Below are 27,741 nucleotides of genomic sequence, written 5' to 3' on the forward strand. Positions count from 1 at the left end.
AGGAATAGAAACAAAAATACCAATAATTACACTAAATATTTAAACCACTGATGATGATGGATTGATGTAAAGAGACTCATCTGCGGCTCTTGTCCCAAGATCCCCCAAATCTCTTAGGAATAACAGGAAAAAGTGCCAAATTTCAAAATAAAATTGCCATTTGAAAAGAGCATGTATCCTGCATTGCAAATCATTTCTTGCAAACCATATAGGTGTAGCTCAGGCTTGTTCAAAAGGTTTTTGAATTGTCTAAACACGAGTATGTTTAGAATCCAGAAATAGTTAATAACAAACTGTTTTCAAGTGAATAACAAAGTCTGGCTACCTGTTCTTTAACATCATAAATCAGTGGGTGAACTTGGCAATTCCACGTTTCAAAACATGTGTTTTTGTTTTGTTTTGTGTTTTATAAAACTGCCCGTGTCATGTGCTGGTGAGGATGTACAGCAACTAGAACTCTTTGGTTTTTTTTTTTTTTTAAGATTCTATTTTTAAGTAATTTCTACACCCAAAGTGGAGCTTGAACTCACAACCCTGAGATCAAGAATCATGTGTTTCACTGACTAAGATAGCCAGGTGCCCTTGCTGACGTCTGTTTTAAGTCTTCTGCACTGCTAACGAAGATTGTTTCTCTTGTTTTTTGCACTATCTTTGATATTTCTCCCGGGAAAGAGCTTTGAAAACTCATTTTACTTAAATCGCAATTATAACAGGTCAAGGGTGAAAGTCATCTTTGCCAAGGCTTACAGCACCCACCTTGTATTTGACACTAATGGCTGAAACTTAAAATTGAGAACAGGGTTGATTTAATTTGGGGGATTCCGACTGAGTGAAAAAAGCTACCAACGGGTGAACTTCAGTGCAATTACACTCAGTTTGGAAAAATGCAGACGATGTGTCATGGGACCGTGTACTGTGCTGTGGAAATACACACACACCCGTTCATAGTTTCCGGCAGAGGAGAAGGTGCATAATAAATACAGACGAATCATCCATTCTGTGAAATAGAGGCCTCTGGTTTATAGCAATAGAGATTATAATTTGTTTAATTCTTACTATCAGCGAAGAAAATAATGAGAGAGTAAAAGGAAGTTCTATAAAAAGGGAAGTATCTGTCAGTATTCTTCTCCATTAAGACATATTCAACACTTTATATGAGATTATATGAGGATAGTTCCATGAGCAAACAGTAATCGACGTGAGAGGCAGATATTTGAGCAAATCTGTAAAACATGGAAGGGAAAAAGCAGCGTGCCTTTTATGAGGAAGGCTGATGTTGGAAGCCCTTCCTGGTTTGCAGCATAAGGAGCTTGGTTTAAGGAAGAAAGGAACTGGCAAATCCTCCAAAACCCTCCCAATGCCCTACCTTTCATCTTGTTCCCTGTCCCATCTGGCCCCAGTGGCAGAGCTCAGGACCCAGAGCCCAGGGGCTTGGGGAGGACGACCAGGACCAGAAAGGGGTTGGTGGTGGGGTCACTGGGTAGGGAGTGGATTGAGGGTAATCATAAATGAGAGGACGACACGTTTCTCTCGCTTTCTCTCTGCTCCTACCTCCGTCAGAAAGAAGTCAGTTGGGCATTTTCCTTTAACGTGCACCTGTTCTGGAGAGGATAAAGCCAATTCTATAAGATTAAAAAAAAAAAAAAAAAGGAACGACAAGAAAAGAAAAGGAGCCAACAAGATGAGGTCACTGTATAACTTGTCTAAACTGGGACACATTTGTGAGTCTGAAGGGTTATTGTTAATATTGATAAACAGGGCTGTCCCGGCAAACAGAACATACTGTCATCCCAGAGGGACATAGTTAACCCCGAGTGGGGTTGATGTTCTTCAGTCTCCAGGAAGTCTCTGAAGGCAGCTTATTTTCTTTAAAGTGCTGTTTCTTGGCACCTCCCCTTCCCTTAGACAAAGTAAAGAGAATGCAAGGAATATTCTTCTTGATTTCTCTCCCCAAACAGGAGAACAGTGGGAGGAAGGAGGTGTAGAAGGGTTCTAGATCTCATTCCAGGCATGTTCGAATGAATGGGGGCTTCTGGTTTCCAGGCAAATGAGTGAATTATTTTTCACTTCCAGATTGTTTACTAGTTTCTTTTCACTATTAGCTGAAGTATAAGGCTTTCTTTTTCTCTTTTCTACAAAACTGAGGTGACCTGAAAATGCCTAAAGTTCACATTCTCCCATCAGTGAGTGTATGTGTTCAAGATACGCACTATTCTCCCTATTAAACTCACACATTCTATTTCCTGTAGAAATATTGTAAGAAAAACCTGGCTTGTAAAATGGACATTCTCTGTAGAATTTTCTGTAGAATTCGGTAGAATATTCTGTATGAATTTTCTGTTGAAAAAAGTTTTTGTATGTTCTACTCCATAAGCAAAGTGATCTGGCATGGAGGTCAGAAAGTCTCATTTATCTGATGGTTTTTTACTCATTAGAGCAGGACATGCTTGGCTTAGTCCTAACATTGGCAAAGGCAAACATCGATCCCGGTGGATACATGACATTTTCTATGACTATGTTCTTGTAAAGCTTGAAGCATTTTCAAGACATCACTAGAATGAAGTAGAATTTCAACATCATATTTGGTGATCAGTTCAACAAAAAGCAGTAGGTAACGATTCCATGTCAGGAAGGAATATTGGGTCCCTAGTTTCTCTGTCTTCCAAGAAGTACATTGAAACTCCCAAATTTTGCCGTTAATGTTTTCTTGTAAAAGTATTTACCACAAAGTTTACTGTAAGTGTCATACTTGAAGCTCGGTTTTGTCTTGGACAGAGGTATTTATATATAGGTAAAAATGTATCCCCAAGATGTAAAAGATATAAGTTGTTTCGTCTCCTGGGTATTTCTGTACGAATGAAGTCAAGGAGGCGATGAATGACCATGGCCTTGTGTGAACCCTGGGGCACACTGCTCACTGTTAGTTGTAAGTTATTTGGGGGAAATCTTGGCTGGTCCTGGAGCTATGCAACATTACTATATTTTATCAAACTTTGTAGCTTTGGATACGAAAACAATTTACTCCAAATACTGTCTTTACTGACTCTTCTTCTTGAAAAGCCACCCTGGAGAATCTCCCTGTCCCCATGGATTCAAACTGTGACCCAGTTGTCCAAGGCAGAACTAGAAAACAGTCATTTAAAACATACTGTGAAAATGGACATAAATCAAAAATTACATTGAGGCAATATTTATGAAAAGCTAATCAATGTGAATGGGAGGTTGTGTTTACAAAAACTTTTAAGTAAAACTAAACCTAATTTCCTGCATAATGATTGCATAGCCGTAATAGGTATTAAATTACATAGCTATTAATACATAGCTATAATTTGATCTCCATTCACCATTAAAAAGTCCAGGACCTGTGGTTTGTTAGATATTTTTTGAAGTCAATGTTTTTTTAACATGAGGTAGCTTTCTAGCAGCATTTTGGGTGCTTTTACGCCAACACAGTGTGGTCCGGCATGATACCAGGTTTGGGCACAGGTGGGAGGCAAGAACCGGCTATGTAGGAAAACTGTATCTTGCTACAGGTAAAGATGGTCTTCTAGTTACAGTAATGGGGTGGGAGAGAAATATAGCAATTGGAGAATAAGCAGCACTCTTACGGGTAAGAGAATAGATATCTAATCTCACTACTGTACCGTTTCTCGTGAGTAACGGCGGTTAATTTTAATTTTCACTAAGCTATTAAGTACCAAAACTTAGAAACTCAATTCTAATTCACTAGATGCTTCTAAATGATTGGTTCGGTACTCTGTTATCATTTGGTTGGTTTACTCATGTTAGTTTCTTCTGTGAAGAGTCTTTTCTAGGAAATAAGAAAGCAAGAAGTAACAAAAAATAGATTTGATGCACAAGGTACAATAGGTATTAAACAGGTGCTAATTTCTGACGTCCAAAAACATCAACATCATGTGAAGTAAACCTGTGGTCCCACACTTGATTTTTAAACATCTCATTTTTTTAAAGTTCCAAACTCATTATAGCTGGAGCTGTTCTACACGACTCAATTTGGGCAAAGTCAATACATATGGCACTACAGACACATTGTTACTTTCTACGAATAGGTTCTAATGGAATTCAAAGTATTCCTCTCGATTTTACAGAATGAAGTAAAATTTCAGCAAAAAGTAAAACCATAGTTACTCGCTTGAATACAATCCATCCTTACGAGGTAAATGTACGAATACCTGTGTTTCCTTGGTGTTCAAGTGGCAATTCTCGATACTTTGCTATTTTTGTATGTTTAGGCTTCTCTTCTTAGCCGTTAAAAAACTCATTATGATTTCACCCAGAATAATGATTTTTCTCATAAAAAGATTCCTGTGGTTAACTAACTGTTCATTTTGATTAAATTTAAAACTCCTCTGGATGAAACCTTCTATTTTGCATTGACGAGACATGGAGAAGGAATCTTTTCTATTTCCAGAGATTTTAAAGAACATTAAAACTTTTGCTCTTGGAGTTTGGAATGCTTTTTTGGACTCAGTGGGAATTTGCCTGCCTCAATGTAATTACTCTTTTTGAGTATAAAAGCAGGTCTGTCCGGGAATGTAGATTTGGACCTCAAAATTGCTTATGGAGGAATTTTTCACTTCCTCGTTTTTAAAACTAGTTTGGTCCAAAAGTTAGTTTGAAGCCAGTATGAATTATATTCAAATTTGTACTTTTTATGAGACGAATATGTGTAAAAATATGATTTGGCTATTTAGAGAAATTTTTCTTGCATTTTTCTATTTAATGAAAAAGAAATAAAAAAGGAAGACATTAAGGGTTGAAGACAGGGTTGAAATGGAAAGATTATGGCCATTCCCAAAGTTAGTTGCACATTGAAATCACCTGAGATTTTTAAAAAGTACCGAGAATATCACCCTGTGGTATTCTGATGTAATCCATATGAGGTGCCATCTTGGTAAAGGCATTCTGAAAAGCCTTCCAGGTGTTGCTGATGTGCAGTTAAGTTTGGGAGCCACTATCCTAGGGAATATGAGGATCAAAATGTAAAGTTGAAAGCACCGGGTCTTTCAGAGTGAGCTTAGCCTTGAGGCCTTTGATACCTGATTAGAATTAACAGAACTGAAAGGTTACAAGGACTTTTAACTCTTATTGGAATTTAGCTGATTTTGATTGGAATCTGGGCTGATTTTGGATCCCAGGATCCCACTCAAGAGTTGACCAATGGTTCTATGTTTTCATGTGTATGTCTTCCTTTGAGTCCTGTAGAATTTTTACCAGGGCCAAAGGATTTTTTTAAATGGAAATTCTGGTACTGTAGGTCTTAAACCACTAATGAGACTGAAACAGTAGTGATAGGTGTTTGGAGTTCAGACCTGGGTTATTTCTGTTTTGATACAGACGCAGTCATTTACATGTATGGCAAGAAAGTAGAGCTTTCTGCTCCCTCCATCCTGGTTTTTTGTAGCACCTGTATCCCTAGAAGATGTTCCTGGAGAGAGGCCTGAAGCCCTCGAGGATTTTGGTAAACAGCACCCTGGCTGGGTGTCTAAGAATCAGCTTCTGATCAATCGGCAGTGGAGGGTGTAAGGTTTCTGTGCTGAGTTCGAGACCAAAGGGCTCAGACACGGTAAAGCTGTCCGATACTTGTTGAAAACAGAAGGGAGGAAAGGTAGAGGATTTCTGAGCAGATTTCATGCTAGTGGGTGAGACAGTCCAAGGCTGACCCCACGTCAATATAACGGTCTCTGAATGCCGGACGGTGGACTGGATGCTGCAAAAAGTCCAAAGAAATGAGAGTGGATCTTCACTCCTCTGTTTGAAAAGACTTCACAGCCCCTTTGCTGAGTAGGAAAAAGCATCACAAGTGAAGATCGGTAGATCTGATGCGCCTTTTTATGGTTTTAGGCACGAGCCACGTGAGACAGATATGAAAACAAATCAATGTGAACAAGCGAAAAGTTTACAAGGAGAAGTCCTTTTACGCTGGGGTGATTACTGTGTTGGGGGACCATTGGCAAGGATGGGGGTTCCAGGGAAGGAGAGGTGCGGGCCGATGAGTTTAGTAAACAGTGGGCCCGGGTTCATTTTATCATTACCTGCAGCACATCACGCTGACTTCCACGAGGTCCCCAGGGGTCAAGGGGGCCATGAAGATGCTGACCTAGGACAGACTGACCCGGGGCACTTTTTGGATGGAAGTGATGCTGACCCCATCAGACCTTGGGCAGTCTTTCACGGACCCCAGCCTGAGGACATACCCCACGCGGCGGGCAATGCGAACGCCTTTCAAAGAGCGTCCTCCCCTGCCCCCACCCTGCCTGTTTGTGACTCTCTGTGTCACAGAAGCAACTGTGAGCCCAGGTTAAGACTCTGGAATTCACATGGCTCTCTTTGTTGTTTCTGGCCCAGGTCTGCTGACCCCTGAACGCTTGCTGGTTAACAGGTCTCTCTTTACACTGTCAGGGTTCAGAAACCCGTCACCAGGTCCCTCAGGAGCCTGGGAGAAACGACTGTTGGGGCAATGGTTCTTTAGCTTTCTGTTAGACAAAAGCCTGCTTGACATTTGATTTCACTGGGAATACAGCCTCCTATCATGATTCTACAATTAGTATACACTAACCAGTCTCGGGCAAGGCATCGCTCTAGGAAAAGCATTACTTGTGATCTTAAGGAAACTGAGTGAGAGGTTTATTTCTTCCGGATAGAGTTGTATGTGTCTTATTCTTAAATTAAAAGAAAGATATCTTCAGAAGGCTCCATATCCATCCCCTCGGGCAGTCACTGCAAAAGTGGGGTAGACCTCATACGTCGTATATGCTGCTAAGTCTTGTCCAAGGGTCACCGCTTGCTTGAGCTGGGCCGCGGACACAGGTGCACTTGCGTTAGGGACAGCGTATCCTGGAGAAGGAGGCAGAGAGAGCTTCAGCAAAGGCATCCGGGCGTCCTCCCTTTTGGTTAACTGTCTTCTTTTTGGGATATGAAGTCTGACGTTCGCTTAAAGCCAAAAGTTTAATACGTCCCTCTAAAAGAGTGAACTCCTGGGGCACCCGGGTGGCTCAGTCGGTTTACGGCGTCGACTTGGGCTCCGGTCCTTGACCCTCGCGGTGTGTGAGCTCAAGTCCCGCGCCAGGCTGTCTGCTGTCAGCCCAGAGCCTGCTGCTTTGGATCCTCTGTCCCCCTTCCCTCTGCCCCTCCCCCACTCTCTCGCTCTCTCTCACAAATCCACATTAAAAAAAATTAAAAAGGGAACTCAGGAGACATAATATCTAGACTCAGTGACTTAGGGGACAGTGTTCCTCGAAGCGAGGTCAACTATGTGTGCCCGATCCACTTCATGCTTGCAGAATCGGAAACACCAGAGGTCGAGTCCGAGAAACAGAAACTTACCAGGATGCTGAGTTAATTACACTTGAGATTTGGGTCTTTATCAGAGGGGTGCAGAATTTACAAAGGAGGAGAGGTGATTGAGAGGTTGGCAGGGCTGGAGGAGTGGGGGCTCTGTGGGTCTGATTTGTGCCCCCCCCATCTGAGTGAAATGTTAAAAACTCATTGCTTTTGCCCAAAAAGGACATATAGGGAGTAGGTAGACCGGTAGAAAAAAATACTGAGCGTTTTCGTGTATTTCTACGTAGCACCGTAAAAGCAAATACATGGACTGTTTACATTTAGACCCGACCGTGAAGGGCAAAGATCATCTTGCCTCTCCAGCAAGCTGTCTAGAGGCCACGATGCTTGTCCTCACCCTCAGACAACTAAGGGGTTTGAGTGGTGAGGAGGCCATCACGGGCAGTCACATTAATATCACGTCTGGCTGATTAACATCCGTGTTTAGAGAAAAGGGCCTAACAGCTATTACCTAAAAGCAATGTTTCCCTGTTAACATTTTAGATCAAAATTAAACCGTTTCTGAGACGACCCAAAAAGTGTGCAGGTGACAAGAAAAAGGGAAAAATATACTTAAGCAACAAACGGGACCTGAAAAAAAAGAAAAGAAAAGAGAAAAAGAAAAAGCCCATTTGGTTTATGTGCCGTGGCCGTCATCCCAACCCCAGACACATTGATTTCTTTCTGGTGGCTTCTCAGGAAGTGGTGGCAGGAAACTGGCTGGACTGTTTTTTTAAAAATTAAATCCACTCCTTGGCTTGAACACTTTGGCCAGTAATGCTGACTAAGGCACGACTGAAGTTCGGTCTGTTTTCCAACGAGATGAGAAATGTGTTACCGATTACTTCCCTGACTTTGGAAATAGTATTTCTAAATAAGTGAGTAAGAAATACACATGTGTGAAGAGAGCGTGTGCATGTGTGCGTGTGTGTGTGTGTGGTGTAGATTCTATTTTAGGGATTTTGAATTTTCTTCTTCAACTTGGCTAATTTCCCAAGTGCAAGAGTATTTGGAATTTAAACAGATTCTCCCTTGTGACCCATTATTCTTTGCTTGACTCCACAGCAAAGTTATAAGAGAGGCTCTCAGATTCTCAGGCATCCCCAAGACAACTCTCATGCCCTAATATTTTTACTTCTTGTGGGAGCAAACAGAAGTGAGGACAAGAGCAAACGTTCTTAGGTAAAAGCAAATCTTTTGCAATGTGCAACTGGAAAATTCTGACAGTGGCTCATTTGTTTTTACAGTACATTATTTAAGTGGCTTTGGGGTGCAGCTGTCCACAAGACAGGGGCTGACCCTTCTCCCAGAACCGAGAAGCCGTGGCACAGGACCCCCAGGAGACTGACATGCCAAACCCTGTTGTGTGGGAATCGAGCACGGGCCTGATGGCCCCAGCGAAGCCCAGGGGACCTGCCCTGTGCGTTGGCAGCTGTGGTCTTGGCAACCTCGTGGGGGCACGCCACACATCTTCTCCCGTTCTACAGAACAAAGCTGGCATTGAGGTCACATTCACCGGTTGCAACCTGCTTGCCAGAATGGAAAACACATGCGCGACTTTTGAGAAACAGAAGACAAATCAGAATGGGCCCAGGTGTTATGTTCGTGAGCAACAGACAGTTCTCACGCCTGTACGTGCCCAATATACGAGTGAATGCATGGATTGACAGAAATGCCCTATTTCTGGGTCCAGTCAGATCTCTTAATTGTTTTAAGGGAGGTATGCCAATGCGTGACTCATGACCAATTTCTTCAAAAGAAATGAACTTTTATTTGCTAAAACTGAATGGAGTCACTCAACCTAACTGTTAAGGAAAAATTTCCAGAACAAATTTGTAGTCTGGTGTTCTTTGAATCTCTAGAGGGTTCACTTTTTAATGTTAGCATTGGTTGTAGGTACATAATAAATGGGGAAAAGTCTTTTAATGTGACCCTGGAGGCGTGTCGATCTACAGACAGGCTTATTCTGAGCAAACAGTGCGCTCCAGACCAAAATTATAGGAGCAGATAAAATGAGGGCTGATTATCCACCATATTGAAAGGATCTCGATCTGTCTCTGACTCTCTCTTGCACACAGAGTTTTTGACTAAAATAACTTAAGAAATGCATGGTCTACACGATTCTTCCAGGAACGCAAAAGCAATGAAGTCAGTGAGTTGAAGATGAGAGAAGTGCAGATACTCCAAGGGCTCCTTAAAAGCCAGTTGACCTTGGCCAAATTACTTCATCATCCCTGTCCTTGGTTCCTTCAGCTCACAACGGGCATTACGCCACAACCTACCTCTTGCGGGGTCCTGAGCGTCACTGATATAACATAAAGCATGCGGAGCATTTAGGTGAGAACCTGGCGTGCCCTGAGCGTTCGAGTGAACATCAACTCTTAATAGGCCGTTCCAGCCTCTCTCACTAAAAGTGAAAACCCAAGCCGACCAGATGCAGAGGCTGGCTCTTTCGAGATCACGCTGCTACTCAAGCTGAGCTGAGCCTCGCCCCCGCTCCTCCCCCCCTCCCCCCTCACTCCTCTCTGTCCTACCTGGATGTGGTCCACTCACCTGGAGACTGTCTTTGGTCACAGGTGGTGTAAGTCAGATTTCTTGTGGGTGGGGGTCATAAAGAGCTCTAAGGGTCCATGGTCCCAAGGGAGGGTTTCCCAAACACGCTGGGTGGGCTGCCGTGTTCGGCACAATTTTCCGTACCTGGGAAAGCAGCGGCGGCTGCGGGGGCGGTGGGGGCCTCGGCCCCGTCGGTGGGGATGCCCAGGGTGTGGAGGGTGTGCTCTGCCGCGTAGGTCTTGGCTTCGTCCACGTAGGCACTTAGCTTCGGAGGCGTGAAGGGGTGGCTGCAAGACATATCCAGTCGGGGTAGGCATTTAAATTTGGGGTGCTGAGGGCTGAGATGGGAGCAAAGCTCTGTCGCTGTCAGTGTTCGCAGATGAGCAGATAGTGGGGTTTTGTGTGCGTGGTTTTCATTCTCTTTGCATTTAAGACTTTACATGTGTGTGTGTGTGTATGTGTGTGTGTGCAGGGAGATTTGTGACCTGACCCAGGACCTCAGCGGTGGATACGACATTCCTGGGGCACACGCCTAACGCACCGCGTGGCTGTTCAACTGCACACGTGAACCAGGAAAGTTCCTAAAATGTGCAGAGACGCGGGCTTGAGGCGGGGATACCCCACTCCCAGAGAGGATCTTAATCCAAAATTTAAGTGACCGCGCACGGTGTCATGATGTACGACGTGGTGATTTCCCATGGTTCAGCCTGAACGCTGCACAGGTAAAAGACGGGCGACAGTTTTCATTTCCGTTACATTTTACATCTGCAGTTTCTCATTGGTGGATGATGCTATGGCAGTCTTCATCGTCTGTTTGAAACGTGGGGGCCTTTGAGAGGCTGGCACCTCTATCCTGCTACACGACTGGACCGTTTGCATTTAATGAAAATTGAGTAGGCAGTAGACTGAAATATTTAGCTTATATAGATAGTGACAACGTAGGGCACCTGAGTTGCCTAGTGGGTTTCAGCGTCCAAATCTTGACGTCGGCTCAGGTCGTGATCTCACAGTTCGTGGGATCAAGCCCGTGTTAGGCTCTGTGCTGACCGAATGGAGCCTGCTTGGGATTCTCTCTCTCTCTCTCTCTCTCTCTCTCTCTCCTCTCTCTCTCCTCTCTACCCCCCCCCCTCTCTTTTCTGCCCCTCTCCTGCCCCCGCACACCTTCTGTCTCTCTCAAAATAAATAAACATTTTCAAAAAAAAGATAGTGACAAATACACTCAATTTACCGGAGACTCTTACTCTAAAAATCTTAGAAAATGAGGAATTTGGAGATGTTACGCACATGGCAGGATTCTGGTGGCCAGGGCAGGAATGGTTATTTTGTATAAGAATAGTTGCCGTTGATCTTGTCCATGGCCGAGTGCAGCTGATACACCGGTTGTCCCCAGTTATTTTTCTGACAAATTTCTTCTAATATCTATGAGAGTTAAAACAAAAAAAAGTGATTTTTCCTTCCAATTGTCGTATTTGCACTATTTCATCAGCTTTCAGGGTTTTTAAACTCTAATCTTCAGTGTTGAAGCTAATGTAAGAAAATATAAAACGCCACATGGTTTAATGACTCATACAATTTTAAGACGAACTCAACTTGAACTCCATTTAAAATGTTACATCTATTAATTCACAAAAATCGTTCACGCCATTATTCTAATATGCTTTTAGTTCAGTCCATTAGCTGTAACGTTTTCTTCTTCTTTTTTTTTACCCATAGCTTAATTCTATGATTTGTTAGATGTATTTATTCCATTAAAGAAAAACTGACATTTCAAGCACTGTGTGGCTGGATTTTCCTCATTCCCCTCATCCTTCTGTCTACAGCAGTTTAGAGAAAATAACCTAAGAATATATCCTACTTCATGTCGTTTGTCATAGGGTTTAACTTTACATTTTCGTAAAAATCAAGGTAAAAGTTTAATGGGTTACTAGTTACTGGGATTACAACTGCTGACTGTACGGGACAGTCCTTGTCTCTCTGCTCCTGGTGGGCGTTCGTGACTCCACCGTGGAACTGTTAAGGCTCCAACTCTGTTGGTTTGGGTTGGCACAGCCTTCAGTGTCTAAGCTGTAGTTGTAGAGATTCAGTGACAAATGAAAGAACTTTCGTTAGTTGCTAGAGATGGTTCCTTACATATTACTATAAACCAGGACCAACTTCTGATCTGGGTTGAATACAAGAAGGAGAGATTGTCCCTCATGCTATGACAGCTCATAGAACTATGACATGGAATTTATAACAATTACTATTTTTTATTTTCTTAAAAGATTTCCAAGTATCTTAGTTCTTTAATAAGGTGCCTTATTTTAAATTTTAACCCAAGATAGATTGGATGACAAGCTTTAGTGTTTTCTGAGCAAGGCTTCATCATGATTTTATTACAATTAATTTTATTACAATTAATTGGCTTATGTGTCAGCTGTCTCTTACTGGATTGCCATATGAGTTTTGATGGCAAAGACCGTATTATATTCTCTTTTCCATCCCCAGCACCTAACACAATAGTGGTGCATGATACATGGCCAATAAATGGCTTTTGAATAAACAAATGGTTGCTGTTTACCACTCTGATAGGCATCTTTTTTTTTAATGGCCTGGGTAAGGATAGCAGCAACCTTAGATGAACTAATGTGGATGTGTAAGACAACCATCAATCCTGCAAAAATAGTACTCAGGATGAGCTGTTAGAAAACCAAGTTTTCCACTTGCTTGCAATCATAAGGCCTACTTCCATTAACTTGGGGGCTTATACCTTTGGGCCTGGAGTAGGAATGTGTCCTTTAGGGTCCACAGACTGTACCTCTGAACAACCAGTTACTGGTTCCTTAGCCAGTGTCTCTACAGGGAGACCATCAGAGGTACTGCACACCCACGGGCTAAGGGTTAATATACATCCTGTTTTGTTTTATTTTTACCCCTGTTAATTCATTTTCCATACTGGAACAGCTTTTATAACTTTTAATTTTCCAATAATAAAAACCACAGCCTCAAGCAGAAACATGGAGCTGTGGAATGAGAGCATTAAAAATTCCCCATAATCACTGCCCAACTATAATTATTGTAGCAGACTTAATTGGATAGGAGTGATGGCATCTCATAGTTAATATGGGTAATGATATCACCATCGGCAGTGTGGTTTTTATCTCTTAAACATAGTGTTTCTGGGGAGTCTGGGTGGCTCAGTAGGTTAAGTGTCCAACTTTGGCTCAGGTCACGATCTCACGGTTTGTGGGTTCGAGCCCGCATCGGTCTCTGTGCTGACAGCTCAGAGCTTGGAGCCCACTTTGGATTCTGTGTCTCCTTCTCTCCCTGCCCCTCTCCCACTCACCTCTGTCTCTCTCTCTCTCTCTCTCTGTCTCAAAAATAAATAAACATTAAAGAACCCCACAGTGTTTCCAATAAAGGATGTCCTTTATTGGCACATAAGAGTGGTCTATTCATTCCCTGTCACGAATACTCTCCATTAGCCTACTCCCACACAGTAGGCATTTATTTTGAGTCAGGGTCTTTGCTGCACTTTATTTGCATTTAAGGTATTGGTTAATAATTCTTAGTAGGATCTTCGTTTTCCAGTTGTTCAGATTATTTAGGGTGTCAAACTTCATTTTTAAGAAGAAGAGTGAAATGGGACAGTGACACTCAATGGCGGGGCATTCTCTCATTGTGTCGATTGGCCACTTTATCTATGTAAACAAAACAAAACGAGCAGTGGCCCAAGTAGGGATCAAGTCAAATCATTTGACGAAAGGTGTACGAAGGTCTTTGGCCTAACTTAAGGAAACTATCTCCGGAATAACATTACCTACCTGGGGAGCAAGTTTAATTCCCTGGGGTTTTAAAGTGACAGGATTCATTGGGGTGAGCTCCATCCCAGGTAAAAGGTCGTAGAGTTTGTCTTCTCTCTTGTCTCCCTTGACCTGGTATCCACGACCCAGGCCTGTGTAGGTCAAATAGCCACGGCCACCTAGTCTTCTTACTCCCGCAGCCCCTACAGGTACATTCATGTAAATTTCTAGGAATGTAAGAAGGCATTAAACTGAATCAAACCACCAGAAAATCACCCTGAATCTTACTGAAATGGAAAAGTTAGCCCAAGTCCCATTGATTACCGCCCTGACGATGCACAGAAAACTCTAGGATTCTGATGTAATGAAACTCAACAAAAGGTAGGAGTCGCCACAGGTGTGTTTTTGTGTTTTCTTTTTGACTGGGGAAGAAAGCAATCCTATCAAAGCTATCATCACTAAGTACACGAGCAACTTTAAAACTTTGGTACAGAGAAAAATTTTGCAACTTCTGTCTGCAGTTAACCTTTTGTTGATATTTTTCTATAGGCTAATAAATGTTGGGAAGGCATTTATTTCAAGATCCCAGCATGTTATGACCACATGTATTAAAATAAGAGTTGCATTTTTATCTTCGATCAGGAAATCAAAAATGAATTCTAGCTTCCCCAATAGTTCCGTCCCCAGTGATCAGTCGGGAAATGGAACATTGAGAAAACAGGTTTTTAAGTTCACTATTTTCTGTTTCATGGCCTGTCAATGTGAGGCTTAAATTCCCATTGAGTTTCATTAATAGATTCCTTTTGATTTTTTGTTTTGCTGTGTTGCCACTTTGATTTCCTACTGATGGCATAAAGTTGATAAAAAAAATTAAATTGATTACCCTTCATCCATGAATCTCATTCATTGATTTCCTTTCTTGTTATAAGGTATTTTTTTCCCTTGGAGTGGAGTTTGTTTTTTTCCTACATTACAACTGGTTGCCAATTTATATTTAACATATGCATTATTTCATAATATGATTTCAGATTACAAATTCATAATATTTTAATGACATAATTTGCCACCACATAGATAGATTATACCGGAGGAAAACCTGATGATTTCCTTAGCATTATAATCTTGGGTAGAGTGATTTTATGATGATTATGGAAATTTTAAGGCTGTTGAAGACTAGAGATCTTAGGATGGCCAACTCAGTTTTCCTGAAAAATAGTAAAACACAGTAAGAGGATAGTTTCCACAGTAATTTGACATGCCCCTTTGCTTCTAACTAAAACCCAAGGATGGGATTTAAATACACAGTTTGTTGTCAAGTTGCCCAGAATGGTTTCATATTTGGAAGACAGAACTGGGATTCTTTTGGCATTAACTACATCCTAGCAGGACCATTCTGAAGGACCCCATTAGGCAGAGACAAACTAGTTTACTAGAAATTTTAAAAAATGCTTTCCTTTTCATCTATCTTGCTTGAACTGAGCCCAGAACACTGCTTGAACATTTGGAACTCTTATAGGATTACATAGGAAAGATTTATCATTTAGTAGTCAGTCTTTTTTCTATTTGGACCTTACTATTTAGTTCCCCATATCCTGGAGAAATAAGTTGATTTCCTCACTAGTGTGGCTTTTTAGAAGGCATAGCACATAATCCTGGGAGGAGGTCAAATGAAAGCATGTCATGTGTCTCTTAGAACATGTTTATGATAATTTGATTTATATATGAATAGGCCCCTGAGTCGCCCTCAAAGGCACATGTGCCTTGACGTGTTTTTGCTATTTGACATAACTGGTTTTCATTGGCCCATCCTTGCTTTCATTTGTAAATTTTCTAATGAGTCACAAATGACTGCAATATGGTGGTGGTCCAATGATAAGGGAGAAGCTAACTATTTAGTCTGTACAAACTTTATGCACCCATGCGAAGACCAAATGTATGCATTAGACTCCTTTGTGCTATGTCCTGACCAAGTTTTTCCAATAACCAGTTGTAATGTGAAAAAAGATTTTTATGAGAGGACAACTATTGATATAATAATATTTGATTTTTCATGAACAATTTTCCAGTTCTTTTCTCCCGGTGGACCCATCCAATTTGTCTAAGGCTATTGCAATACAAATCATTTGAAATTGTAGAGTTATTCCAGGGCAAGAGCTGATGAGCATTACCTCTAACAGAAGGGGCTCGGATAATGGCCCTGTTGCCAAGATGTCCTTTAGTGGCTGGGAAATGAAGGCTGGGAATTGCTGTATAGGCCTGAGGGGCATAGAAGACAGGAGCTCCAAGGTAGGTTGTGGTGGGATCGTAAACATGGCTCAAAGAGTAGGTGTAGTCTCCTTGCAGCATGGCGCCCCTTCCGCCCGTGCCTCGGGTGTACCTAACGTAACTGTCCTTGTCCACTGGTTTGGCTAGGGTCACTTCAATGGGGGAACCATCTAGCACCTGTTGTAGAGAGCAAAGAAGAAACAACATCAGAAGATATGAAGGCAACCCAGTGCGGCTGAGCCCTAGTCTCCTGAGCGTTAGTCAATTTGCTGCTCTGTTCGCTGTTTCGCTTACACATATCTTGTCTCTTTATCGGTTCACGTTTGTGGGTCAGTTGAGTTTTCCTGAGTCGTTTTGTTGGTACATTGCACATAATATGCACCAGGTTTCACAGTGACAAACTGACCACTGTCTTCTGACATACAGGTTATAAATTATGTGAATACAGTCATTGCAACAGAGAGTTATGTGATATTTTTATGAGATATATATGTTTTAAATTACATGTTATGTAATTCTAAGAAATTTTAGGTTAATAACGGGTGGAACATAATCTTTACTACTTAGCACAGCACAAAGAAGGTGAAAGGAAACCAATAAAGAAATCTTATCAGTTGTTAGCATGTTGGCACGGGTAGCCTCGTCTGGTCGTTCCAGCTGCCAGCCAGCTAAATAGCTTACTTCTTCTTCTTTTTTAAATGTTTTGTTTATTTTTGAGAGAGAGAGAGCTAGAGCATGACTGGGGGAGGGGCAGAGAAAGGGGGACAGAGGATCCAAAGCGGGCTCTGCGCTGACACACTGATTGTAGTGAGCCTGACGTGGGGCTTGAACTCATGAAACATGACATCATGACCTGAGGCGAAGTCAGACACTCAAATGACTGAGCCACCCAGGTGCCCCTAAATGGCTTACTTCATAGAGCGGCTACACAATAGGTAAGTTTTTACTAGAAAAGAAAAGAGACTTAAAAATAGGGCCTTACTCAGGGAAGAGGGATCAAGGAGGCCACTGTACTTTCCCCCCAGGAACCCGTGAAGCAACCTTTTGATCTGTTGCACAGCTGGGAACTGGCAGAGAAACCAGGGGAAGCACCGCGATTTCTCAAGTCACGCACTTCTTAAAACGTGTCCTCAAGAATTATTGGAGCGGTGTTTGCTTCCGACGCAAGTTTCTAACATTTTGCAAACAGATCTTGACGTGGAAGATAATGGATGTGTGTAGATCTATGCGCGCCACTCACTTTTCTCTCTTGCTTGCCAACACAGACAAAGATGGCTCTCAACAAATGCTTGACAGATTGACGTATTTCTTATCAATGGGACAAGGTGTTGTGAGGAAGCATTTGTAGCTTCCTCTGAATAAGAATGTTGTGAGCCTCTATTTTTTGTAAAGAAAAGGAATGATACGAAGTGTTCCTGCAAGGATTCTCTGTCATAGCAGCTCGCCATTTGGTGAGAGCCTCAGTCCATTCTGGGGTCATTGAGGTTGGCCGGACAAAGTTGTGCTTCTTGGTTGTTGTGACCATTTTGGTCAGCCTTGGGGCAACTTGTTCTTAGTTTCCTATATCTGCCCTACTTTTTAGCAGCAAGAGCCAGTCTTGGATATGTTAGTTGGAATATACTGAGAGAGAATCCTGATGATATTCACCTATTTTTACAATGGTGTTGATATAATTAGAAGCAACAGATCAGAGTATCAAAGGAAGGGGGTGGTCTTGGTAATAAGATTCTTTTTTTTTTTTTTTAATTTTTTTTTTCAACGTTTATTTATTTTTTTTGGGACAGAGAGAGACAGAGCATGAACGGGGGAGGGGCAGAGAGAGAGGGAGACACAGAATCGGAAACAGGCTCCAGGCTCTGAGCCGTCAGCCCAGAGCCCGACGCAGGGCTTGAACTCACGGACCGCGAGATCGTGACCTGGCTGAAGTCGGCCGCTTAACCGACTGCGCCACCCAGGCGCCCCAGTAATAAGATTCTTTATCTTCAGTCCTGTCTTGAGGAAGGTGAGAGAGACCCAAATAGGTCTCTGCTTATAGACCTTCCTATCAAGAGACATTTTTAATGGAATGATTCTTTACTGCAAAGTCAGGTTCCATATTGTAATAGAATTTGTGCTTCATTGTCCCCGTAGGAGTGGTTTTAAAAAAATTTTTTAACATTTATTTATTTTTGAGAGAGAAAGAGAGAGAGCATGAGTGGGGGAGGGGAACAGAGAGAGGAGGACAGATTATCTGAAGCAGGCTCCAGGCTCTGAGCTGTCAGCACAGAGCCTGATGTGGGGCTTGAACTCCTGCACTGTGAGGTCGTGGCCTGAGCCAAAGTCAGATGCTTAACCGACTGAGCCACCCAGGCACCCCTTGAGTGTTTTAAACTCAGTATTGTCTTTTAGTGATTTGCTCTAGACGTTTCAAGACCTAGGGTGATATATTATTCATTGGTATATTCCCAAGCCCCGAAAAATTCCTTACACATCACAGACATCCACAAGTATTTCTAAAATAGAGAACCACGTGCAAAGCTCAGTTCATCCCCTTTGTCTCTAAATAGGTTTCCTTTCCTGGCTTCCCCCACGGTATCATCCTGATCCCCCATATTGAAAACCAGCCAATGGCTCAGTCCGACATCCAGTCAGTTCCTGGATGTTTTCAATTCATGCCCCATAGCCCTACGTGGAGATTTCTCCTACTTTCCTTTCCCGCCCTCCTTCAAGCCCTTATTCAAAATGAGAGAGAGAGAATGGGGGAGGGAAGGGCAGCGAAAGGAGAGAGAGAGAGAGGGAGAACCTTCAGCAGGCTCCATTGTCCGCGTGGAGCCCAATGTGGGACTTGATCCCGTGACCCCGGGATCATGACCTGAGCTGAAATCAAGAGTTGGATGCTCAACTGATTGAGCCACCCAGGTGCCCCAAGACATAACATCTTTAAAAAATATACCTAGCTTATCTAGCTGTAAAATTTGGGAACAATTTGAGCATTTTTGCATCGTAATTATTTCAATGTAATTATTAGCGCTTAATTTATGACCGTCTCTTCTCAGCATTCATCATGTATCCTCAGGAATGTTCTCAAATGGAGAAACTGACCTATGAATTGTTTTCAGAGTAATAACAGCTTTATGGCACTAAATGTGATCGTCGATAAAGACGAGGTGGTGATTTGCTTCATGGACGTGTATTTAAATCCGCATGAATTTCTGCTTTGCAGTTTTTGCATTTCGGAGTCAGTACTTTCTCTCCTGCAGGACTCAAGGATGTCTGTGGACCCCAGATCGGCCCCTAAGCCCAGCCCCCCGTGACTGACGAACCTGCTCTGGGAGGTACTCCCTTAGCTGCTGGCCGTGTCCTTCGGCCAAACACCCCTGCTTCTTTCTCCCAAGGAGATCTGCTCTGTCCAGTCCTCTCTCTCTGAGGTTTCCTGTGATGTCTCCCGCCCCTTGTCGCCTTGACCCCAGGGGTGCGGTGACCCTCAGCTCCTCCACTCTTTTGCTTCCCCTTCCCCGCACTCACACTTCTGTACTTAGCCCCTTTGCCAGCTGGCTGCTGTGAGGACTGACTGGTGCAAAGCCCGACAGGCGACACAGCCCTGCGTGCATCATGTTCTAACTGAATCGCTCTACTTCCACCTTCCTTAGTCACTTCTTGCGCTTTCCAAATTCTGTGCCTCGGAAACCGCCTCTCCATTTCCATGTGTTTTGATTTGGGAAATCTGCCCAATTTTTATGGCTTCTGATAGTTACCATCTTCTCATCTCCACGAAGATTTTCTGATTCTAAATGGCTCATTCCTCCTCCCTTTGGATATACTCACCATTTTTTATGTGTATATATGTGTGTGTGTGTGTATATACATATATATACATATATACACACATATATACACACATATATACACATATACACATACATATATACACATACGTACACATATATATACACACATATACATATATATACGCATATATACACATATATATAATATATATATGAAACTTATTTGGCTGAACTATGAAAGATGTGTGTGTACTTATATACATATACATATACATACACATACATGTGTATACATATATGTGTATACATATATACACATATACATCTATACATATACATATACACATATACATATATATACACATATACATATATATACACACATATATAATATATATATGAAACTTATTTGGCTGAACTATGAAAGATGTGTGTGTACTTATATACATATACATATACATACACATACATGTGTATACATATATGTGTATACATATATATACGTATACATATATATACACATATACATATACACATATACACATATACATATATATACACATATACACATATATACACATATATATACTATATATATGAAACTTATTTGGCTGAACTATGAAAGATGTGTGTGTACTTATATACATATACATATACATACACATACATGTGTATACATATATGTGTATACATATATACACATATACATCTATACATATACATATACACATATACATATATATACACATATACATATATATACACACATATATAATATATATATGAAACTTATTTGGCTGAACTATGAAAGATGTGTGTGTACTTATATACATATACATATACATACACATACATGTGTATACATATATGTGTATACATATATATACGTATACATATATATACACATATACATATACACATATACACATATACACATATACATATATATACACATATACACATATATACACATATATATACTATATATATGAAACTTATTTGGCTGAACTATGAAAGATGTGTGTGTACTTATATACATATACATATACATACACATACATGTGTATACACATATACATATACACATATACATATATATACACATATACACATATATACACAAATATATAATATATATATGAAACTTATTTGGCTGAACTATGAAAGATGTGTGTGTACTTATTCCTCTGGTAGACTTTTAGCTTGCTGACAAGTATCTTTGGGTTTTTTTTTGTATCCCAGACATTATTTAGCAAGATAAGTGGTCTATAAAAATGTTTTAGTGTTTTTTTTAAATATTTTAAAAATTTTATTTATTTTTGAGAGAGAGAGAGAGAGAGAGAGAGAGAGAGAGTGAGCAGGGGAGGGAAAGAGAGAGGGGGAGACACAGAATCCAAAGCAGGCTCCAGGCACTGAGCTGTCAGCACAGAGCCCGACGCGGGGCTTGAACTCACAAACTGTGAGATCATGACCTGAGCTGGAGTTGGACGCTCAACTGGCTGAGCCACCCAGGTGTCCCAAAGGGTTTTAATGTTTTTTGCATTGATAAGTAAATATTATATTGGTTTCTATTTACAAGTCAGGAGAAAGGACTTAGAAACTAGCTTTTTCCTGGACCTTATTCTTGGCCAGGTGAAGAGACCCAAAGCCTTCCAGAGTAGGGAGATCAAAACTCTGAGGGCGGACTGACAGCAGTGAACTTGACATCTTTTCTGGTCATCAGCCTCCAAAATACTGCACTACTGAGGTGATAATCTCTCAAAGTAATGACAGAAAGTTGCACCTGAGAAAAACACCTTGAAATAACCTACGCCAATACTCCAATCCCCCACTTGGGAAGGAAGTTGAGGGGCAGTGACTTGTTCAAATCAGCCCAAATTAGAGACAGGGCTGGACACAGGAGCCACATCTCCATGGTGTTTTCTGTCGCTGACTCTTCTGTTCATCTTCAATGGATCGAGGCAGTCATGTTAGAGGTAGAGAAAGCCTGAGTGACACAGACTTGTGGGATCGTTCTTTTGAACAAAATTTCCACACCAAACTTGGGTGGAACTTGTGTGTGTGTGTGTGTGTGTGTGTGTGTGTGTGCACGCACATTGTCCTATATTACCTTTCCATTTAAAGCTTTCATTGCCTCAACTGCATCCTCTCGACTGCTGAAATGCACAAAAGCATAGTCGCGGATTTTCTTTACCCTCTCCACAGCACCTGTAAACAGAGAGAAAGTAGCCCCATTAGCAACCTTGAGACAACACCGAGAATGGTACATTTTAGCATTTGGCTTCCAAGAGTATTTGCTTTTTTTTTGAGACTTATTATTTAGGTTAAGTTCTTCTTGAGAATGTTTGCTATGTCCAGGTTTACAATTGTACACATTCAGTAGAAGCTTTTGTTTGTAATTTTTTTATGTCACCTATATTCTTCCATATTATTATAGATTTTTGTGTTTTCCACTTCCTAGATTAGAAGACCTTTAAGAGTAGAAGCATTATCTTATTTTGTCTCTATATAATGTAAACAATAGTAACTTATACTTGGTAAAATATTTTTTCAATTGTTTTGAACTATTGGTCATCCTATAAATATATATTTAGGCGATTACCTTATAAAATTTTATGGCTTTTCCCCCAGACAAATATTTTATTTCTTTTGATTTATGTAGTACAACTTTAGAATTAGGAGAGACTTTAGCAATGCTTTACTTTAAGCTTTTAGAGATTCACTTGACCTTGGGTGCCTGGGTGGCTCAGTCGGTTAAGTGTCCAACTCTTAGTTTTGGCTCAGATCACGATCTTGCAGTTTGTGGGTTCGAGTCCCGCATCAGGCTTTGTGCTGACAGTGTTGAGCCTGCTTGGGATTCTCTCTCTCTGTCTCTCTCTTCCCTTCCCCCCTTGCTCTCTGTCTCTCAAAATAAGTAAACTTAAAAATATTAAAAAAAAATAAAAATTCACTTGACCTTAATTTATTTTTAACTTAAAGATTAGGAATCTAAGGTTCTAACAAGGAAGGTGAGCTTGTAAGGGTTCACACAGCTAGCAACTGGAACTCTGATCTCTTAACTGCTTCTCTGATAGTCTTTCGATTAAAAAAAAAAGGTAGTTTCTGAAAGAACATTTGAAAACCAAGATAGTTCTTTCCCTGCTGTTCATAATATCTACATGTTGGAAACAATGTAGATATCCAAGAATTCTCCCTTGAGGAACATCTTTTACAGAAGCACTCCTATATGCAAAAGGATCATATATGAGGATGTTAGCTCTCACTATTGTGGTAGCAAAAATAAAACAACTTAAAGTCCATTCTCCTGAGAGTGATTAAATCTGGTACATTCATATCAAATGAAATAAGTCTTTAGGGGCGCCTGGGCGGCTCAGTTGGTTAAGCGTCCAGCTCTTGGTTTCGGCTCAGGTCGTGATCCCGCAGTTTGTAGGATGGAGCCCGCATCCCACTGTCTGTGCTGACGGTGTGGAGGCTGCTTGGGATTCTCTGTCGCTCCCTTTCTCTCTGCCCCTCCCCCAACCCTCTCTCTCAAACAAATAATAAAAAAAAAAAAGAAATAAGTCTTTAAAGAGAAAAGATAGACCTATGTATGCTTACACGGAAAGATTTAAGACCTATTGTGAAATTCAAAAATTTGTAAAATAGTAAGTATAATTTTGTAACATTTATGTTTTCAAAATCCCAACCCATATATATATGGGTTGTGTATATATATATATATATATATATATATATATATATATATACAGAAATATGGATACACACACACACACACACACATACACACACACACACACAGAAAGAGAGCTGGAAACATAGAGACCAAACTGTTAATACAGGTTATGTAAGGAATGGGGAGAAAATTTGCAGAGAATAAAGGGGGCTTTCACATGTTAATTTATATTCTTTGGTATTTTACAAACATGTGCAATGTTTATTTCTATTGTTTGTGTAATAAAAAAATAACAAATCGACCTGACCTATTTTAATGTAGAGAGACTGCTGCAGGTGCTAATGGCAACATGAAAATAAAAAAGAAAGAAACGTTTTACCAACACGGTTGAACCTTATATTTTACCTTGATTATGAAAATGTTGTTAGAGAATATTGTTGCCTACTCAGTTTTAAAAATAGAAGTTTCGGGGCGCCTGGGTGGCTCAGTCAGTTAAGCGTGTGACTTCAGCTCAGGCCATGATCTTGCGGTTCGTGAGTTCGAGCCCCGTGTCGGGCTCTGTGCTGACGGCTCAGAGTCTGGAGCCCGCTTCACAGTCTGTGTCTCCCTCTCTCTTCCCCTTCCCCACTTGCACTCTGTCTCTCAAAAATAAATAAACATTAAAAAAAATTTTAAATAGAAGTTTCACCTAGAGTGAAGGTAAAATGGAAACTTCTTTGACATTAACTTGTTAGTAGTTTAGCGTGACGACTGTCCTCTTTTAGTGACACTCAAGTGGGTGTGTCTTGAGAGATGCGGTTTCTTCTCCTCTCCTTAAGTTCCCAGACATCACATAGGATGGGACACTTTCCCAGTGGGGTCCAGAAGAGGACACGAGGGTTCTCCTTTTGTCGCCTCCCTATCAAAGCTCAGTCATCTATCCTATCAGATTCAAGGTCACAAAGACAGACATTTTACTCTGCCACGTGGTTCAACGGCTATATGTTATCTTCTTTTGGAACAATGGTAGGGCTGTGTTGTCAGGATGATGTAAAACCATCATGGCCCTCTCTCTTCCCTCTGCATCCAGCCCTTGACTTCTTCTGGCAAAGGGTGTAGAGAGCAGAATTGTCCGGCTCGGCAGAGAACGTACATAAAGGCAATTGAGACCACGAAGCATGGGACACGTAATTCCCTGAGTTTCCAGCACACTGTCTTCATTCCTCCAGGGTCGGGGAGGGTAATTTTCATGACGTAACCCCATGGCTTGTCCTGGTGACTGAGAAGTCAAAGGTGGGCCCATAAGGACCTGTGTCTTTCCAGTCTTTGCTCTGTACGTTCTCCAGTGCTGTCCTTCATCTGGGCTCCACTAGACTGGTAGCCCCCCGAGAACAAGACCTCCTTTGGGGCCATCTCGGTACTGTCTTCACCTAGGTCCTACCTCCTCCCTTGTGTACAGAGGATGCTCTATAAATAGACATGGGACGAACGAATATTACTAGTCAATTCGCACGCCAACTTCCGTCGTTCATATTAGTTAGGTGGCATTTCAGATGACAATGGATCTAAATGTCCTCAAATTCTGTTCGTAGACAAGGAAACAGACTGGCATTTTTGAGCAATACTGTCCAGCTGCACCTGATTTTGGAAATGTTACTGTATGAAAATATAGCCCCCTGAAACAAATTTGAGCGTGTGAGCTTGGTTTTCTCTACAATGGTATTAACCACCTGGCTTATCATCGTATGCCCCTTCTTTAGTGTAGAGGAGTTTGTTTACTGATTGATCATCATCTGGCAGAGGGTGGAGGAAAACAAAATGCCCGTGGTCATCGTCAGCAATGGTAAAAAGACTCTGAAGTCCTAATATGGGGAATTAGAAAAATAGTACTCTGAAGAGCAGCACATCAAGTACCTGAAGAGAAACACACCTGGGATCCCAAGGAAGATTATCAGAGGGGTGTGGTTCTCCAAGTGTGGTCTTCTGAGCAGCAAGTATCAGCCTAGGTCCACCCCCGACCCATGATTCAGAAACCATGGGGCGGGGGAGCGGGGATGGGGCGAGGTGGCCAGCAGTCTGTTTTCACAAGCCCCTCCTGCTGATTCTGACGCTAAACTGTTTTAGAGAAATCAGATTTTGTAGAATGACTATAATTGGAATTTCCGTGCATACCCTTAGGCTATGCTGGGGAAGAACATACATTTTCAGCCCCAGTTCCTGTTCTGATTGTCATTGATCTCTCTGAGTGGCAGTACAATATTTCCAGGCTAATCAGGGTTAAAACAAGACGGTCGAATATTTGCCAGGAATATTCGGGCTTTTCCGAGGGACCCAAACTTTAAATAGGATTTTTAAAGCGTTATTTTCCTGTTTCTCCCCATATATTTTCCGAGAGAAGTATAAACACACCCTTTCCACTGGAAAATAAAGCAGTTCAGCTCTGACTTTTTATTCCTAATACAGCAGATGTCTGCTAGTTATCCATCCCGTATAATTCATATTCTCTTGTGGAGTGCCAAGAAGCCGCCACACATCTTTATAGAGCCCTGAGTTGTGCCATCAGAGGGAGAGAGGTGGAGAGGGAGAGAGCGCTAGCATTTATTATCTTCATTATAACTAGTAGGACAAAAAAGCAAACAAAAAAAGGTCGTGTTTTAATTAGATCAAAAAATACCATGTACAGCTATCATCACCGTCCATTTCTAGAACCGTCTTATGAACCCCGACTGAAACGCTGTGTCTGTGAAATAATTATTTCTGAATCCTTTGTCCCCTGTCCCTGGGTAACCACCATTCTGCACTCTGTCTCTACGAATGTGACGACTTTAGGTGCCTCATATAACTGGCATCAGACGGCGTACGTCCTTTTGACTGTCTTGTTTCACTGGGATAAGGTCTCCGAGGTTCATTCAAGTTGCGCGTTTCAACACTCCCGTATGGTTTAGGTCTGAGTGTTGTTCCGCTGCTGGTAATCGTATGTTCCTTAGTACCCAGCGTGTAGTTTTCCACAGAGGCGGCACCAGTTTTGTATTTCCAGCTACAGGGCACATGGTTCTAATTGCCCCACAAACTCCCCGATGTTTCTGTGTCTTCTTCTTGTTCGATTACTGCTGCTACTCTTGCTATCTTGGGAGGCAGGAAATGGCTTTGGATTACATTTTCCCGGTGCATAGCGAGGGATGTTGAGCATCTTTTAATGGGCTTATGGGCTATGTGTATGTGGTAATTGGACAATAGCGTTTTGTGGACAAATATATAGTTGAAGTTTTACTTGTCTTAATTTTTAGCTGTTGACTTATTGGTGCACTTGATATACTTGGGATGTCGATCCTTTATCAGCTATATTGTTTGCGGGTGTCTTCTCTTATTCTGTGGGTTGCTTTTGCAGTGTTGAAAGTGTCCCTTGATGCACTTTTTAATTTGTATATAGTTCATTTAATTTATTTTTCTTTGTCGCCTCTACTTTTAATACCATCCCAGAATTTATTGCCAAATCCAACGTCCATGAAGCTTTGCCCTGTATGTTCCTCTAGTGTTTTTGTAATACTAGCTTTGTTTTGATCAGTCTCTGATCCCTTTTCATTTAACTTTATACCTCATATCGATCCAGTCCAACTGTGTTATTTGCGTGTGGACGTGCCATTCTCTCAATACAATTTATTGAAAAGATTGGGAAAAAAAGTATTGAATAAAAATAAGAAGGTCGGAAGTCAACACAAAGCGGGAACAGCATCTACACATGCACGTCTCATTCCTCTGCCCACAAATGCGTCAACTTTCGTATCTCAGCTCACGCTTTACTCCTCTTAAACACGAGTCTCTCTGCGCCACAAGGGCAGGCTGTCATTACTGTTTTTCTCTGGAGTATCTTGAACTCCTCCCACGCATACCTCACACCTGTTCACTCCTCCCACAGTGCCTGGCACACAGGAGCTACTGAAGTAATGACAGCTGAATGAATGAGTGAATGAATGCAGTGAGGACGGGGCATGGAGGTCACAGAGTTGTGAAGAACATGGTCTTGGCCAGACCTGGACTCTAATCTGGGATTTGCCCCTTGCTAGTTGTATGACCCTGAGCATGCTACTTAACAGCTCTGGGTTCTGGTTTTCTCATTTTTACGATGGGAGGGACAGAGTAACCTATATCCTGGAGTCATGGTGCTGAATAAATGACACGTGCTGGGAAAGTGCCCGTGGCAATGCCTGGAGCATAAGTGAGCAGTCAGCAGCCAACCACTTGCAGTCTCTATGTTAGTAATGGACTCACAGCTGGAGGCATGGGGCCACACCATTATACTAGAATGGCAGGAAGTTGGCAGAATTCCCAAAGGCTGGCAAACAAAGAATCTGGTGAATCTTTCAAAAGCGAGAAGTGG

The 27,741-nt window shown here is 41.6% G+C and overlaps 1 protein-coding gene across 1 annotated transcript in view; it reads right to left on the reverse strand.

Moving 5' to 3' along the window:
• Positions 1–1,001: 1,001 nt before the first annotated feature.
• The window catches only part of A1CF (APOBEC1 complementation factor), an 83,374-nt gene continuing 56,634 nt past the window's right edge, over positions 1,002–27,741 (reverse strand). Inside the window, 8 exon segments of the mRNA XM_030334899.1 lie at positions 1,002–6,858; positions 10,042–10,184; positions 11,182–11,197; positions 11,200–11,253; positions 11,256–11,316; positions 13,701–13,906; positions 15,848–16,121; positions 21,822–21,919. Of these exon segments, the coding sequence (XP_030190759.1) occupies positions 6,707–6,858; positions 10,042–10,184; positions 11,182–11,197; positions 11,200–11,253; positions 11,256–11,316; positions 13,701–13,906; positions 15,848–16,121; positions 21,822–21,919 (1,004 nt within the window). The 3' untranslated portion in view covers positions 1,002–6,706.

Source organism: Lynx canadensis, chromosome D2 (assembly GCF_007474595.2).
Source record: "Lynx canadensis isolate LIC74 chromosome D2, mLynCan4.pri.v2, whole genome shotgun sequence".
In the NCBI taxonomy this organism is placed as follows: Eukaryota; Metazoa; Chordata; class Mammalia; order Carnivora; family Felidae; genus Lynx; species Lynx canadensis.